Raw genomic sequence first — 18,164 nt, 5'->3', positions numbered from 1 at the left:
CATGCTTGGTTGGGTATCTTTCTAGTTCAGTAGTGGATAACCTGTGTGCAAGCTCTGGACATTGCAAAGACACGAGTATGTCACAAGACCTGATGTACCCTGCAATGTACCTAGTTACAATTCGTGTGCGCAAGATTTCGTAAAGAAAGTCATCCAAATACTAGTATATCCTTGTATACCTAGCAGTGGAGACACATTATGTGCCAAAGACCTCAAAACGGCACTCAACACACAAACCGAGCTTCATAACTAGAACGGTGAAATATAAAAAGAGCTTCGAAAATTAGATATGACCTAGGATTGAACCCAGAACCTTTGGCACGTAAGGCAAATGCTCTACCATTTAGGTCACTGATGCCATTCCAAGGTTTGCCGTGGCATAATAAAGACTGCACAGAACTGCTCTAGTTCATATAAAATCAACAGCATGCAAAACTTTTACTTTTGTTCAAAGTCTAAACAATTTTCATTTTGCACACAATTTGAAAGCCATTCTGACAACTTTAAGCACTTGTAAACCTTCCCAAAAAAAAGTTAGGGTTGCAGTCAACATTACTCTATAAATTTCACTTTTGACTTCTATTCCAGTCCATAAAAAACTTTGATAATTCTTTATTTAGTGCCAGATAAACTTTAAAGTCAAACAATTTTGCGAAAATTTTCCCATCAATGGCTGCAAACTTGGGAATAATCAACTACTCAGGGTCTTTTAAATCTTAAATTCTTATGATTTTTTCTTTTTTTTTGAAATAACTATTCTACACATCATCAACATTCAGTTTTTCTTTACTTTACTAGATTCTTTTAAAAAGGAAGATATGAAAATTAGTAAGCTTTACATGTCGCAGAAAATAACTGTAAAAATGTTTCTAAATCTCTTATAAAAGCTTTCAATTCTTATTATGTCTTTAAGGTTGTCATTCAATGAAAGAGGATTAACTTCAATCTTTCCATTGACTTTATTTTCAATATGTAGGATTAAAGTCAAATCCACTTCAACGAGCCTAACCTCAAAATTTAAATTTGTAAATTTGGCAGTTACTTATATAAAAATTGGTGAGCTGGAATCAACTGGTGAATTAAATGGTGGACATAAGAAGTTTTTTTTGGAAGAAATGTTTCTAAGCTTAATTTTTTTTTTTTAATTTTTTTCAAAAATCAGTTCATTCTCAATTTTTTTTTTTGTGTCTCTAAAATGTTAAACCTTTTTTTTTGTCTTTTTATTAAAAAATTAGAAAGCTTTAAAATTTGAATAGAAAAAGGTTTTTCGAAAACTTTTCATCTTTTTTTTAAGCAATTTCAATATTTTTTTTTTTTTTGTAAAAAAACAAACTTTTTTTATTAAAAAAATTGCTTTGACTATATCTCTTAAAATTATGAACCACATCATTTTTATGCAGGTAGCATTAACGTTTTTTTTATTGTGGTACCTTTTTTTGACTTATTAAACAAGGCTTAGACAATTAGTTACAAGCACTGAAGAATTTTGATTAAAGTTATACACTAATGCCCTAACAGACAATGAGCATACTCACTTAATTGTATACTCGCATAGCATCTCGTAGAATACTTGAGCATACTCTCATGTATACTAATACATCTCCAGTATACTTAATTGAGCATGCTTTATAGGGTATGCATGAGTATACTCAATAGGGTATACATTAGCATACTCTATAGGGTATACATGAGTATACTCAATTGAGCATGCTCTATAGGGTATGCATGAGTATACTCAATTGAGCATGCTCTACAGGGTATGCATGAGTATACTCAATTGAGCATGCTCTATAGGGTATGCATGAGTATACTCAATTGAGCATGCTCTACAGGGTATACATGAGTATACTCAATTGAGCATGCTCTACAAAGTATGCATGAGTATACTAAATTGTGCATACTTTATAGAGTATGGATGAGCATACTCAATTAAGCATGCTCTGAAGAGTATGCATGAGTATACTCTAACTGAGCAAACTCTACAGGGTATGCATGAGTATACTCAATTGAGCATACTCTATAGGGTATGCATGAGTATACTTAATTGAGCATGCTCAATAGGGTATGCATGAGTATACTTAATTGAGCATGCTCAAATTTGTTAGTATACTCAATCAAGTATGCTTAATTTTGTAAGTATACTCAATCGAGTATGCCTAATTTTGAGAGTATACTTAATAGAGCATGCAGTATACTCAATTGTAGTAGCATACTCATTGTCTGTTCGGGATGGTCACCTATCTATTCATTATTACTGTACTCATTCATTCATTTAAAGTATGTATCATTTTTGTGTCACTTTTTTTTTGTTGATACGTAATTTTAACATTTTATGTCGATTCCATTCTTAATGGAATATTTCACACTTATTATTTCATTTTTTATAGGTTTTATATTTTTTAAAAATTTACCTTTTAACAAAAATCTACCATTTATATGTTCTGTAAATTAATAAATTCGTCTGTTCTATTTTTTGAGTGTATGAATACTTTTTTTGTTTTCATCCCTTCCGTTCTGTTCATATTTTACTATATGCTATATATAATTGGCAATTGTAATGGAAAAGTTTTTAAAAATTCCTTTGTGTTAAAACATCCGAAAAAAAATTCTGATGGTAATAGCCTCTGCAGCATTTCCATTCTTTTTTGTGTTGTATTGGTTCTGTAATTGATTTCTGTTTGCGATTTAATTTAAATTGGCCTTTGATAAATTAATAGTTCTTGAAGATGTTGTGTGAATTGGTCGAAATTGCGACGATAAAATTCTATCGCTCGTCTCATCTTGAAGATTTATAGTCCGCGATGTTGTTAATGAGCTGTTTGTCGAATCGCTTTTATGTCTCGGCGTCGTGTTGAGATTTAAATTATGAAAATGCTGGTGATATCTTGACTTAATGCATCGAGATAAGGACTTTTGATGTTGATCTGACATAGGCGGAGATAAGTCAGATGATGTTGACGATTGTCCATGATAAATGGCATTTGGTGGAATTACTTCTAATTCCAATGAATTAATGTATTTTATTTTTAATGTCATGTAATTAAATTCATGAAGGATAATTGGCACTTACCATGTTTTGCTTTAGCATCCATTTGATTTGATGTATCCGTCCTGCTTGATGTTAATTGGTCCAAGTCATCAGAATCTGACTCCTCGCTTTCATGATTCTTTTTTGAGAATCGTTGCTTATTTTGTGGATTCTATTTTAAAAAGAAATAATTTAATTAGTCATAGGAACTTAAAAGGTCATGGGAAGTGGCATTTTAGCCCTTAAAACTATTTTTCTGGATATGCCAGATGTCATATGCACTCACAATATTATAATATGGTGACTGTAATTTTCTAAGCATTGGAGCGGGATTGGGAGATGCACAGCCTTCAGTCATAGCCCTTTCATGATACATAAATGAATGTAATAATGTATTGGCAGCTCCCGGATGTGATTGAATCATTGCATTTGATTCTGCTAATTGGAATGTAGCATATGGACTGATGTCTTCTGACGACTCTATATTAATTTTTAATGTCAAAAGTTAATAGAATCAGATTGAGATTATTATGTGCATTTTTTAAATACCTGGAATTTTATCGCTTATTTGCAAAGGTGTCTTGTGGATGGTTCCATAAAACCGGTCACGCTTGATTTCTGAACTTTTTGTTGATGTCTCGATGGAATTCTTTTTCTGGATTCTTCTTTGTCGACATTTAAGGCATATTATCATAATAGCAATCGTGCAGATTAAGATTGTTATTAAAACTATTCCCAACGTAATGAACCGCACATCATAATAAAATATTCGAGTTTTGGAATTCTTATAGTCCAAATCTATAGATGGTGTGTCTGTAAATTGAACTTGTTTTTAAAAATTATCATTATCAAGTGTAAATAACAATCACCTCCATTAATCGTCAATGTCACAAAACTGAAATCTGCAGTTGTTGACCCTGCACTGTTGTGTGCTTCAACTTTTAACTGATATAATGTTGATGGCTGTAAATTCGATATTATGAATCGTCGATGCGGTTTCAATGCATTAGATACTAATGTCCATCTGTCTCGGTCGCTGTCTGTTGACAAAGGCCTATATTGAACCGTGAAGTACTGAATATTACATCCGTTATGTGGCCATGCTTGTAAATGCAAAACAACCGATGTTGAATTTGGTGTGATTAATTGCACAGGAAGTGGAATTCCAGGAGCTTGACCTAAACATGATTTGAAAAAAATGAACTTAATGTTCAAACAAGTGACTTGACTTGGCAGAATTTACCTTGAGTTTTGACATGAAGTGTTGTACTTGGTGGACTTGATCCTATTTTATTTTGAGCAATTAAATAAATGTTGTATGTACTTCCACAAACCAAATTCTTCAATTCAAATGAGGTTGCATGCTTGGATAAATTTATTTCATCTACATTTCCATTAAATCGTTTGTAATGTAAAGTATATGATGTAATTTTTGCATTTCCATTTCCCGAATTTTTCCAATGCATAAGAATTGATGTAGAGGTTGCACTTGTCACATACAGCATCGGCTGAGATGGTGGCAATTGAACAATTAAATTATAAACAATTTTATCAACACCAATTCCATTGTCAACTTGACATGTATAGTTGCCGGAATCAGACGATTGTATGTTGTAAAGTGACAACTCTCCATTTTCAAGGACCTGTCCATTGAAAAACGAGTTTATTGAATTGTCATTTTTAAACCATTCTCGTCGTGGTTGACCCGTTGCCATGCAAGCAAATTGTACTGTACTCTTCCAAGGTTTTATTATGGATATACCAAAAGATATTATTTTAGCAGGTACACGATTTGATGTTGAAAGCGAAACAACTTTCGAACTTTTTCCTTCGCCAACTCTTGTTGATGCACTAACCCAAAATTGATACTCAACATGTGGCATCAAATTCATAGCTTCATAGTAAGTTTGTTGAGATCCAATGCTCTTCTTATCATTATTTAGTTCTTCTCTTCCATTAACTTGACGTGTATAAAGATTGTACTTTATTATGACACCGTTAGTAAATTGCGGAGTGAGCCATGAGACATAGAGGGAAGTTGATGAGCTTACAACTACTTTGATGTCGTTTGGTGCTTCTGGGACTGTTGTGGAAAAAAAAATTACTTTTTTCTTTCTTGTCGGAATCTAAATTATTAAGTTATTAATCTTACCATCTTCTTCTGTGTGACAAAATTTTGGTGCCGATAAAACACCATCACCCATCCTCGTGTACGCCAAAATTTGAATGCTGTAATTTGTAAATTTTCTCAACGATGTCAAAACTGTTGTTAATGCTGTTGTCTTTTTCACGTCAGGTTCTTCATTATCGAATACTTTTAAGTGCGAGAATAAATTAAGATATAGCATAAGTAAATTAAGTCATTTTTGAGGTTATGTTATACCTGTATAATCAACTATAGGCTCAAAATTAATTTTATAGCCTTGAAGTAGTCCGTTTTGATAATTTTCATGAGGAGGTTGCCATGATACTTGCAATGAAGTTGAAGTGAGTGGAGCACATCTTATGTCTTCAGGCGATGAGCTTGGCACTATAGAGATATCAAAAACAAAAACGACATTGTTAGAAAACAATTCTGGACATGGAGTTGTACACTTATGACATTTGAAGCAAAGAAGTGTGAGACACTTTAAATTTGCATGAACACTTCGTGACAATAAAGGATGAAAGCAATTATTTTGTGAATGTCTAAAACTTACCATCTTCCATAGTTTGAGTTGAAACTGGTTCGGATAAAGGTCCAACTCCAATTTGATTAAAAGCCTGAGCGACTATAGAATATCTTGTATATTTCATAAGATTTGATAAAATTATTTCTCCAGTTCCATCTTCTCCATCGCCAGAAACTGATGTGAAATTGTAGCTTACAGACTGAAGTGACGCAATTTTATATCCAATATTAAAGCCCTGAATTTCTCCATTACGGAATTCGTAAAGTGGTGGTGACCAAGTCACTAAAATTTCAGTGGACGATACTGGACGAGCCGATAGATTAATTGGCGGTGCATTAGGTCGTTGTGGTTCAGTTTTAACTGTTAGTTCCTGACTTGGTGCACTTCTTCCTGTTGGTCCTTCCGCAATAACTCGGAAAATATATTTAGTAGCCGGTTTTAAATTCTCAATTAGAGCGTTATATTGTGGTGGGTCAGAAATGTCCAAATACTTCCATTGCTGGTCACTTTCACAGCAGTATTCCACAATATACTTAGTAATTTCGGTAGCATCGATATCTATATGGAGACAAAATGATTATGATAAGACTTGTAATCTTTAAATTAATCCGAGATAAGCTTTAAAATTAAATTTAATCTCCAAAAAAGAATCAAAAAAGTAATTCCAGATTTACCTCTTGGGTGCCACCTTAAATTGACAGATCGACTTGACACTATTGTTGTTTCTAATGATGAAGGTGATTGTGGAGGCTCTTGAACAAGTAATTGAACTAATTGTTGATCACGTCCATATAAATTACTAGCTTGACAGAAGTATTGTCCATTATCAGAACTTTCAACATTCATTATCTGTATTTCAGCTAGAATTCCTTCAGGCGTTGTGTCTTGCTTAATTGATACACGATAGTTTGAGGATGGATTCAATTCATACTTTCCACGCAACAACCAAATGACGTTGATTGGCTTATCACCATTTACTTCACAATGTAATATAGCTGTATCGCCTTTCTTCACCTATTAAATTTTATTACATTTCAAAAACAGAAACATTCGGTGTCAGTAAAATTGAAGCATAAACAGAGAAAACAAAATTATATAGACCTACATTTACAATTTTCGACGGAGCCACAAAATAAGGCGGTGCTATAATAGTATTAAAGAAAAAGATTTTTCAATAAGGAATGAAAAATTTTCAACAAATTCAAGAGCTTTCACATACAATTAACTTTCAATTGAATTACTTTTCCCAATCCATTTCCAATACCATTATTTGCTTGACACATGTAAAATCCCTCTCGATCTTCCTTAACGTTTTGTAATAATAATGTACCGTTTGGGAAAATTTTCGTATAAAGCTTTTCTTGCATTTCCTCATATTCACTTGATTTGGAACCTTTTTATCGACATAGAAAATAAAAAGTATGTATTTATTTTATGTATATCAAGGTTATTACGTCAACATCAATGTGAGTATTGATAACGTGTCGACTGTATTGCATACCTAATGCCTTCTTCCAAATGACAGTTGGTGTTGGCACTCCATCAGCTTGACAGTGAAGTAATACGTGTTTATTACGCTCAACACTCGTATCTATTGGCTCTAATTTCCATTTCGGTGGAACTGATTTGGATGTGTAAAAGATTTTGTTTAGTAATTCAGTCACAATATTATAATTTTTGAAATCAAAGAAGTAAAGCTAAGCGGAAATCAAGCTAAGCAAACTTCTTGGAGATGTTTTTGGTCGATACAGTCGCTATACCAAAGTTTTACGTTTCGCACTGAATATTTTAAGTAAATGAAAACTGAGAATTTTTTAAGGTTTGAAATATGAGATTTTGTTGAGTTCTAACTTAACTCTCAAATCTAGACCTGCCATTTTCAATAGATCACATTGACTCCTTAGACATCAATCAAGTCTACAGAATGAGATTGTTTACTGTATCTTTAATGGATGTGATTAAATAGTCCATGGGGAGTTCGAACTAAGTTCATTAATGAGCAACACAATGTAGGAGTTGAAATCTTAAAGGACTCTGAATTTTGTGTTTCAAGCAGCACAATCCCTGCTAGCGGCACCCAAGTTGCAAGTTTTATGGCATTTAACATAAAAATTGTCACTTAGACGCCATTTGGCAGTGATTTGACTGCCATTTATCCTAATCGGGTTCGTAGTTTTCGCCGCAAAATGGATTGTTATCAGCCATCACGGTGCCTTCATGACAACTTTACGTCTTACCGTCAATACCAAAGCTCGAAGTCGACTCGGATTTTGTATGAATGAAGAATTGGAGTCGCCTACGAGCTTTGGTTTATACGGTGACGTAGCGATATCCTAGCAAACAAGTTGTGCTGTTCGGGTTTGGCTTCCTAAAGTCTACTAAAAGGAGTTTTGTGTCACAAAACATTGTTTAGAGCTTTATGCAAAGGTTCCAAAAATAATGAACCACTGCGTCACTAAGACATTAAAACACACATAGCTCAGCATTAAAAAATGTGTATGGCATAAAATCTACAGATCTACAACATTTCTCCAGAGAGAATGTAAAGCAAATAGATGAAGGCAATTTTTCAAAAAAATGGACATTTCTTCTTGCTATATTTAATTAAGTAAGAGAGATTCATTTTAGGTTTTATTTCGTCATTACTGTTTTTTTCGACTATAAAATTTCAAGGTTGTGGAAAATGAAAATGTATAAGGCAGTGGTGGACAACCTTTTATTTTTTGTGGTCCACATTGATGATAAGCCACGATTAAAAATGTAAGATTCATGACATTTTCAAAATGACTTAACGGCACACTAGTGTGTCGCAGCACACAGGTTGTGCACCACTGGTATAGAGAATAATAAAAATGTCTCTGTTTTTATACTTTTTGGTTTGACCGAAATGGAACTTTGGTAATACGATTGTGTAATAAATGAGAAAATATGTTACAAAATAATTCTTGCGGGTATTGCTAGGGAGCATTTGGATTAAAAAACTTTAAAGGTATGTACATTTGAAAAGCATTTGGATTTTAGCGGAATAAAAGCTGTGTAAAATATATAGGTATTAATTATATATAATATGTAATACTATACATCACTTCTTGATAATTATGTTAAATATATATATTTATTAATTGAGGTTAGGTTACTGAATAATAAGTATAGTGTGAAAAACGTCAGGGTATTAAAAAGCTTGTGACAAGTAAAAAAGATAAATAAAGAGATATAAATAAAAACAGAACAAAAATAAGTTACGAAAACAAAAATAAAATAATGTAATGTTGGATATGCTTTGAAAGCGCTCAAAAATGTTCACAATATGCGTTTTGGATATACATGTTTTTTATTTACTCTTTTTAAGGTGGATATAAAAATATAATCAATTTTTTAAAGCAATAAGCTATCTAAACAAGAAATTATTAAGACATCTCACTTTATATATGTATACAGAAAACTTTATAAAATGGTTGGGAATAAAGTTCATTGGAAAGCAAAAATGCTATTAAGATCTGATCTCGAAATAAATGATGTTTATGTAATTTTATAGATGTATCATGCGGGATTATTATTTCTTCATTATATTTTATATTTTTGATAAGCTAAAAAATATACACATTTGATTAAGCACATACGAGACCCGCTGTGGGTCTACGATAAATTTTGTAGTCTATTTAATTATATGCTAGCTAGAATTCGCATGAAGATTGGCTAGTCCTTAGATCAGATATTAATTTATATTTTTTTGAGTTATCTAGAGTGAGAATGAATTTGAATGTGTCAGATATAGAATATTTAATGATCTAGAATCATTTGTATGATATACTCAATAAAAAGTCCATAAACTAAATCATACAGATGGTTTATAGAGGAATCAAACACTATTGCATTGATAAAATGAAAAAAATTTACCTTGCAAACTATATTTATATGGATAGATACTTTATATTTGACAATCAGCCGCAAACCCACTGCGTTCTACATATAAGATATAAGCAGGAGTTGGATAGGGTTTATGTATACGGATGCATACATAACATTTACAATATATATTGATTAATAATATAATATGTATATAGCAAAAAATTAAGTTGAGATTACTAAATGTATTTTTGACGCAAACTGAATATATATATTGAGGTAGTAAGTAGCAATAAATAATTACAAACTTAATGAATCTTTGCTTTTGTTTACATTACCTTTTACCAGCAATGTGGCAGTAAATTTAACTTCGTCGGCTTGATTACTTGCCACACAAGTGTAATTTCCACTATGCATTTGCAAAAGGGAAGTAATACTAAGAATTGAAGTATATTGGTCAAGATATGAAATATTAACTCCTAATGATGGCAATAAGTTTTCATTATCTTTTAACCATGTCAAACGTAGAGGCAAGTCGCCTTGTGAGACTCCACAAACCGTACGCGTTCGCATATTTTCAGCCAAGTCAGTTTGAAATGAAAATGGCTCAATGACGGGCGGAACTTTAGATTTATTATTATTTTTTTTTTGGTCATTGTCATGTACATTTTGTGTTGTGTATGATATTTTTTTTTTTATAGTTTTAATACAAATATATAGGAAAATGAAACAATTAAAAAGTAAAAATAATGTTAGTATATTGAAAAAAATTTAATCAAGATATAGAAGGTATAAGAGATAGAGAATTTAATGTCGAATATTTTTTTTTTGAGGTTCTTAAGAGTATCTTAAAGGTATCCAAACAAAAAGTTTTACTTGTATGTGATTTTCACGTATAGACTATTTTTGCTCCCTTTATACTACGCCGCAAGTTCATCGATAAACTCGTTTTTACCGTTCACTAATAGCATCTGTGTACTTTCCATCGATGCGGCAGGATTGCTAACAACACATGAATAATTTGCAGAATGCGATGCTGTCAAATGTTCGATAACAAGTATTGAATTATAATGATCTACTTGGGTTATAGTAATCCCTAGTCCAGGATCTATTGCATTCTTATTTTTTAACCATTTTAATGAAATTGGGAGATCACCTTTAACTACAGAGCATGGAATTGAAGCTCGATCTCCGACATTTAAAGATAAAATTGGTGAATGAAATGGATTTAATTTTGGAGGTACTGAAATACAAAATTTGGTTATAAATTTTTTTAAGTTCATCAATAAAAAAATTTAGATCTGCTGTACTGAATGCAGTCTTAAAGAGATGAAAATACATCCTTGGAAATTTAATATGCCTGTGTATACCATTAAAATATTACTTGTAAAATTTGAAACCTCAATGTCATTTAAAAAAATATTTTATACACAAAAATTATTAAGGTGTAACTTAAGACTTACCGATTACTTTGACTTCACCACTTCGTCTAGCACTTAATCCTTGCTTATTTTTAGCCCAACATGTATAAACACCCGAGTCTTCATTCTTCTGTACAGGATAAATTGTCAAAGTTCCATCGCCATCTACTTTTTGTCGAATATCTTCAGGCAATTCTCGTCCACCCTTCTCCCAATGAATCTCCTCAATCGGATAGCCTAATTACACCATAATTTTTACACACAAATTAAATTAACATGATTATTTTATTTTTTCTTCCTCATTTACCTGCTACTGGACATTTGATTGTAAGTTGTTTTCCCTCTGATATTATCCTGAACATTATTGAAGGTAAGGGAAGTTGACTTTTATTATTCTCATAAATTAAGGAGGAAATCTCACAACTTACACTTTTGGAATCAACCTTATATACGGTAGACCATAAACATTGAGCCTTGCTGAATGAACCAGTTTTCCTATACATTTTTGCACGATTTTTTAATAAGAAATTCCAAGTCATATTAATCTATGCTTACCTGCTCGATTTTCGATAATGCATGAATATTCACCGCCATCTTCAATCATCACATGAGTTATGTTAACATGAGAAATGACGTCTCCATGTGCAGTAACATATTGCCCAATCAGGAATCTATTAATCATTTGAGTATTGCATACAATATATGTAATTAAAGTAATAAATTTATTCATTACCTGCCATTTGAGGGAAGTGGAAAACCATCAAGTTTCCATGATACCTATTTTTAATTGGATTTTGTAAGGAATTACATAATAAAATTGAATTTGAAACAATCATAAAAGTTTTTTACCTCGGGAGTTGGATTTCCAGTTGCAGAACATTTTAATGAAACGGCTGGTCCGGGTTGTAATGTTTGCTCAATAAAACTGTAAAGTAAGACAGGCGGTGCATCTGTAAATTTTAAAATAGAAATTTATGTGAAATTAAAATATATTCATCCACAGTGTATATGCTTCATATACCTCCCAATAAAAGTTCCGCAGAAGCTTGAAATGTATCGCCTTCTTTCCGTCGCACAATACACTGATACATTCCTTTATCTTCTCGTCCGACAGCCGAGATTCGTAAAATATTCTCATTTCGTCCTATAGTCGTTAGCTGTCTTCCATCCTTAAACCATGAAATTTGTTGTGTTTGTATTGGAATTCCATTAGAAGTTACTAGGCATGTAAATTCATTTGGTTGTCCCATATTAACGCTAATAACATTTGGAGATACTTCAACTTGAATTGATGTTGTCACGACAAGTTTTAATTCTGTACTCGCTTCGCCTCCCGTATTAGATGCGATACATTTATAAGTTCCGGCATCCTCCGTTGTTACGGCTTCAATAGCAAGAATGGGACCCATTAATCGTACTCGAGGACCTGGCAATAATGGCAACGGTTCGGCTCCAATATTTGAATACCATCGATACTCAACTGAAGGACAGCCTTGCGCAACACACATTAAAACAGCACCCTCATCTTGTGAAACAGTCACTGAAGATGTATATTCAACAATGCTTGGTGACACAATACCTCTATGATCTATTGTATGTAAAGGATTCTATTAAAATGAATAATTGTGTACATTAGAGTCTCACATTTCCTCTCACCATTTATACTGATTTTTGATGGATTGCTAATGACAACTAGGCGTGTTAATTTATGCATTGTCCGACATCGATAAGATGCAAATCTATCATTATGCTCTAAATTGTGAATTAGTAAGTCGCCATTAGGTAGCAAATGATATTTTCCATCTACATAGTAACATCAGCAGACATTGTAAGGTGTAAAGGTGTAAGTAAGGTAAGAAAATTTCAATTTATTTAGCACCCCGTAATAATATCATGAATATAATCATGTAAATTCACTCATGTATAAAATATGTGCATACCTCCTTGCAACGATGGATAGATGAAAAATGCAGGTTCTTGTACCCATGATACAACTCTCACATATTCTTTGACGAAGGTTGGAATAACGCAACGTAAAATTGCGGTACATCCTCTTGGAGCTGCCAAAGTTTCAACCTCTACTTTATATGATTGAGCAACAACTAGATGCAAAATGTATGAAAAGGAATTTAATTTTCCGTTTAACATGTTTTTAGGCAGGAGTGTATCCAGGATGTGTATTTCTTATGGTTTTCGGGTTTGTTTTGAATGAGCGATGTTTATTGTATGGGATCACAATAAACATCATCCTAGATACATCCCAAGCATGCCTGTATGTAGCACAGGTAGCATAATAACATTATTTATGATGATTATAATATGAAAGAAGAATGAAAATGAAAAAAATACGCAAAAGGGAAAATAATTCTCACCAGCTCTAATTTGAACATCTCTTGAAATTATTCTTCCCACGCGATTTGATGCTACACATCTATAAACTGTATTATGAATATCTTGTCGGTATGCAGCAGCAGGAAATTGTTGAAGTACAAGTGTTCCGTTTCGTAATATTTTCCTAATGCCACCGACATCACCAATCGATGTTCCATCAATAGATAACCAATCAATTGTAGGCTGAGGATTTCCCGACGCTGAGCAGTCAAGGAAGCCACCCGATGAATTTGAAAATTCTAATTTTGATGGCGGTTCCATAACAAATGAGGGACCACGATCATGCTCGGTATATCCATTTGTAAAGCCTTTAAAATTGTGATTGACGGTATGATAAGAAAGGAAAATAAAAAAGATTTCATTAATGGCAGAAAGCATGACATTTTGATACCGTATGCATAAGTAATTCTATTAAAACAAATTGCTTCGAAATCCGTATTCATTAATTTAAAAATGTCATGTTCTAATTTTCCAACAACTTCACATCCACAATGACTGACAGCATTTTGAGCTCCAGTGTATTATTATATTCATGTATACATTATATTCGTTTACAACGCGTCAATTCCATGTTAAACAATTGTTATTAATAATTAAGTAGATTCGTTGGAACTCTTCGTAATGTTTTAAATTTCATTTATTAAAAATCTAAACCTTGAAAGATACTCAACATGTAATTAAATGATAATGTATACAATAAAAGTTTACAAAATCTCTTATCATATCACAGCCGTATATTTTTCACCTGTTAAAGCTTCTTTTAATTACACAGGCATAAACCAAAAATACCTCCACTTCAGACATACATCTTCTATCGCAGATTTAAATTGCTTTTAGCTACTTGGTTGTGTTCTTAGTATAGCAATTAAACTCATTTAATAAACTTGAGAGAGAAATGATAATAATAATATTAGAAGGATGAGGAAGACACATTAAGCAAGCAGCTAAAAGGAAGACGACAACGATGACTAAGATTGTATGAATATTTAGATGCTAAAATCAAACGAAATAGTTATAATCTCTTTTCTCACTTAACACATCAAAAGTTACAGCATGTGATTATTTTCAATTAATTTAAAAGATGCGACGTGTTACATTTCACATCATATAAGTTATTAAGTTGAAAGGAAAGCACATTAAGCGTAAGACATAAGAAAATGAGTAGAGGGGAGGAGAAAGCATGAAGGGAGTCGTTGAGTTCAGTCGAGCAAGCAAAGAGAAAGAAAATGTATGTGAGGAACGTTTCGCGCTAAAAAGGAAAGAAGAAGGTATGCTGTGCTATACATTTTTTTTTCGTTCCTTTCTTTTCTTATTTTTGCCTTCACTCCGCCGCTCACTCGAGAATGAAAATGAAAGTAATGAAGGAAAGTGTTGGGAAAATATGTACTTATGAAGTTCATGTACCACATTTTGTGTTTTTTCGGAGAAAGGAATACATATTTTAATTATGCGCTTGTGAAAACTTTTGGCTTACTCTCATTTGCAATGCTCTGCTGACTGTCTAATTCGTAAATTCAATATTTTTCCGTTGCTTCAAAGCAATTAGGATTAAGGCGATTAAATTTTTACATTATTTGCTTTCTAAATGGATGTAATATTGGGTTGTTTACTAAATGATGTCCGTTTTATGGAGGATGAGGAAGTGAGGTTTTGTTATTTGGAACGGCAAGGCCGTTTATTTATACATATTATTAGGAATAGATAGTTTATTAGTTAGTGACTAGAAATTTACTTGTTTATCAGCAGCAGCGCGATGTGATTCTGGCATGGTGCCAGATTCAAATCAAATCCGGTATCAAGTCAGAATCACGTCGGCCTGGGATAACTAGCTTTTACAAATTGAACTACGATAGGCCAATGACATCTTCGGATTGTGTCACATAAATAAATATATGCACGATACAAAAATCTAGTTCCACTGTCTAGTAGTATTCTACAAGTCAAATAGTAAGTTGTTTTGCATGGACATTAACTTGATGTGTCCACTCGGGAACAATATAAAATAGCAAACTTTTTACAAAACTGAATAAAAGAATTTTTAGAACATTTATTATTAAAATCATATTTTTTTTTGTTCCCTTGACATCCCCTGAAGATAATAATTGCATTCCCCAAGGGGTTTAATAATGTTTTGATCAAAAATTAAATCACCATTTTGCAAAGTTTTGAATTTGATTTGAAAAGTTATAAATTTAATTTGAAAAGTTTTAAATTTAATTTGACTCAAAAAAATTACGGATAGGATATATGATTATATCCTAGAATGTCTGGATCTTGGGAATCTTTCAAAGCTTAGATTGACAATTGATTTCAACAAATTATCAAAAATCGAAGTCAACTTTGAATTTTGTAAAAAGTCGAGTCGAATTCGAGTTCTGCTCATTTTTAAGGCAGAAATTCCAATTCGCCGTATTGTGTCACTCGGAGCACATATTAAGGATAATGGATTAGAGAATCTCAAATTATGACGGACATCATTCACAATCAGCCCATAATTAAATGTATGTTCACTTACCGACAAGAAGCCATGTAATTTGTAATGTAAAAAAAGCTGCTAAGCGCTCATTAATTATTCTGGTGTCACCGACAAAATATCTCATTTTATGTGATTAATTAATTAATTATTTAAAAATTAATTTAAAGTTCTTTCAGTTTGTTAAACTTTGTTCGATTTATCCGAAGCTATAGCTTCGCTCATTGATTATTACTTGATGCTTTATATTTTTTTTTTTAAAAAAAAGTTAAACTTTCAACAATTGATGCTTGATTAATTCCTTATTCCTCTGTTTTTTGTCTCGTTCGTTGATTAAATTAGTATTCCAATCATGGCCTGTTTGGTACTTGTTTCTAAACTCTTGCCATTCTCAAAAATTTATAAAAGCTTAATAACACTTTTAAAAAGTCGTTTGGAAGCAGGAAAATAATCACAAATGAAATTATTGCACAAGGATAATTATTTCCGTTTTGTTGAACCTTTTTAAAGCTATTTTGCTGGCTTTCTCTCATTCATTCAATCTCTCTCTCGTAATAACCACTTTAAAGGACACACACATTATATTATTTTTTAGCACATATCTGGCACATATTTCCCAAATACGAGGAGTTGGTATGGATGGAGGAGGAGAAGAGAGAGAGAGAGTTAAATATTCATTTGAATATATATGAACATAAAATTTAATATTTTATGAATGTCTCAATTCTGCAAAAGCACATATACATTATATTCGTTACACACTGAATATAAAATAAATATATTGAGCATATTTATACCATATTATTCATAATTTATTTTACGTTATGGAATGCAGTGTAGATAAGCATTAGAACATAATAAAAAAGAATTAAATCATAAATTATCCAATAAGCTTGACTACCTGATTTCCTCTCTTTAAAGAGGAAAAATTTAATAATTATCTAATTAAAATTCGCAAGGTATAAATTGCCTCGTTATTATATCTTCTTATCATTATCATCTGCAAACATACAAAAAAGTCCGCATTCACTCACTCAGATGTAAAATTATGCAAGAATTAGGATGGAATTGCGTAAATTATCACCATAAATTGATGACGACCACTCAATAAAATCATTTTTCATTTTTTCTGCGGAAGTAGATAGTGAGATTTTACGCCCATCGTTTAAAAAACTTTTAATTGCAATTATTATGCACTATTTACTATTTCAATTCGATATTTTAGCACATTTCAAGCAACTATAGCATATAAATTATCATCCACACTTGATAATTTCTCTTAATTATGCAAATTTTCACTTTTATCAATCACATAGAAAGCGTTTGTCTGTTTCTTATGACACCAAAACTTCAAATGTAAGGTGAAAATGAAATAAATATCATACGAGAAAAATGATGATAAATGAATGCATCCTTGTGAATGTACTAGATTCTTTTATATTTTTTTTTTCTCGTATTTTTGTGTGTGATTTTAAGTTTCAGGAAGAAGAAGAAAAAGGATGTCATTTGTCATGCTACATTTTAAAACTTTTAATATGTCCTAAATCATTCCTTAACTTCCTTAAAATTTCTTCTTTCTTATTCTATACTTTATTGTTGATTGAATTAATTTACATTCGTGTAGTACTGCGTTGATGGTGCATGAAATATTTATGAAATTAAAATCATTGACCGATTCGTAGTGTCATGAAAAGCTCACTAACTATTTTCATACTTTTAAGTCATAATGTTAAGTTTAGATTATCCTTTACTGATGGTATTTATTATTAAAGTAATTTCGCGCCTTAAATATAGACTAATCTCCTAAGAAACGGAAGAATAGAAAGAATCTGTTACATTCGTTTATTCATAGATGGCGTGACTTGTACTTTTGATAAGGACTACACGTGAAATATTAATTTTTCTTCATTATACATTTGAAATTCAAAGAATGAGGACATGAAAAATGCTCTCGCTAATAGCTTGAATTTCAGTCTCTTCTCTGAACGTAAATAATTTTAAAATTTACCTGAAATAAACCATAAAAGACTCACTTCTAATGTACCAAAAAAGCATGCTTGAAAAGAGCGCCAAAATCATGGTACACATTGAAAATAGAATTTATGACTTAAAATTCTGAAATGAGCTGCACGCAAGAGCTGCGTGATACAATAACGTCTAGCTGAGGACATGAGTAGTTCATAATACTTGAATTTTCATCAGAAAGATTAATCAGTTCAGCTGATAATTGAATGTTTTGTTTGTGCTGTAACTAAAGACAACAAAATTCATTAATTATAGTATTTCTTTCAACTGGATCTTATGAAAATATTTGAAAACAGAAATTTACATCA

General features: G+C 31.9%; 1 protein-coding gene across 10 annotated transcripts; it reads right to left on the bottom strand.

Moving 5' to 3' along the window:
• Positions 1–2,029: 2,029 nt before the first annotated feature.
• Dscam2 (Down syndrome cell adhesion molecule 2) lies at positions 2,030–17,174 on the bottom strand. Of its 10 annotated transcripts, none has more exons than XM_070653495.1 (26): positions 16,844–17,174; positions 15,874–16,557; positions 13,340–13,666; positions 12,908–13,069; positions 12,624–12,770; positions 11,989–12,555; positions 11,817–11,917; positions 11,701–11,744; positions 11,523–11,638; positions 11,396–11,462; positions 11,275–11,321; positions 11,010–11,204; positions 10,502–10,789; positions 7,202–7,321; positions 6,920–7,093; positions 6,806–6,843; positions 6,375–6,714; positions 5,728–6,258; positions 5,412–5,558; positions 5,181–5,342; positions 4,272–5,111; positions 3,898–4,206; positions 3,578–3,841; positions 3,315–3,508; positions 3,071–3,200; positions 2,030–2,996 (listed from the first exon to the last, which is right to left on the bottom strand). In XM_070653495.1, exons 2-26 carry the CDS (start codon positions 15,956–15,958, stop codon positions 2,686–2,688), a joined length of 5,706 nt encoding a protein of 1,901 aa, XP_070509596.1. In that variant the 5' UTR covers positions 15,959–16,557; positions 16,844–17,174; the 3' UTR covers positions 2,030–2,685. The 10 variants fall into 10 exon arrangements, with proteins under 10 accessions (XP_070509596.1, XP_070509595.1, XP_070509604.1 ...); XM_070653494.1 differs by having other exon boundaries at positions 16,866–17,174; XM_070653503.1 differs by having other exon boundaries at positions 2,030–2,993; positions 16,866–17,174.
• Positions 17,175–18,164: the final 990 nt, after the last annotated feature.

This window comes from Chironomus tepperi, unplaced genomic scaffold (assembly GCF_022539635.2).
Source record: "Chironomus tepperi strain 1889 unplaced genomic scaffold, CSIRO-AGI_Ctep_v1 contig_68, whole genome shotgun sequence".
NCBI classification, from domain to species: Eukaryota; Metazoa; Arthropoda; class Insecta; order Diptera; family Chironomidae; genus Chironomus; species Chironomus tepperi.
This window is presented reverse-complemented; position numbering and strand designations above follow the sequence as displayed.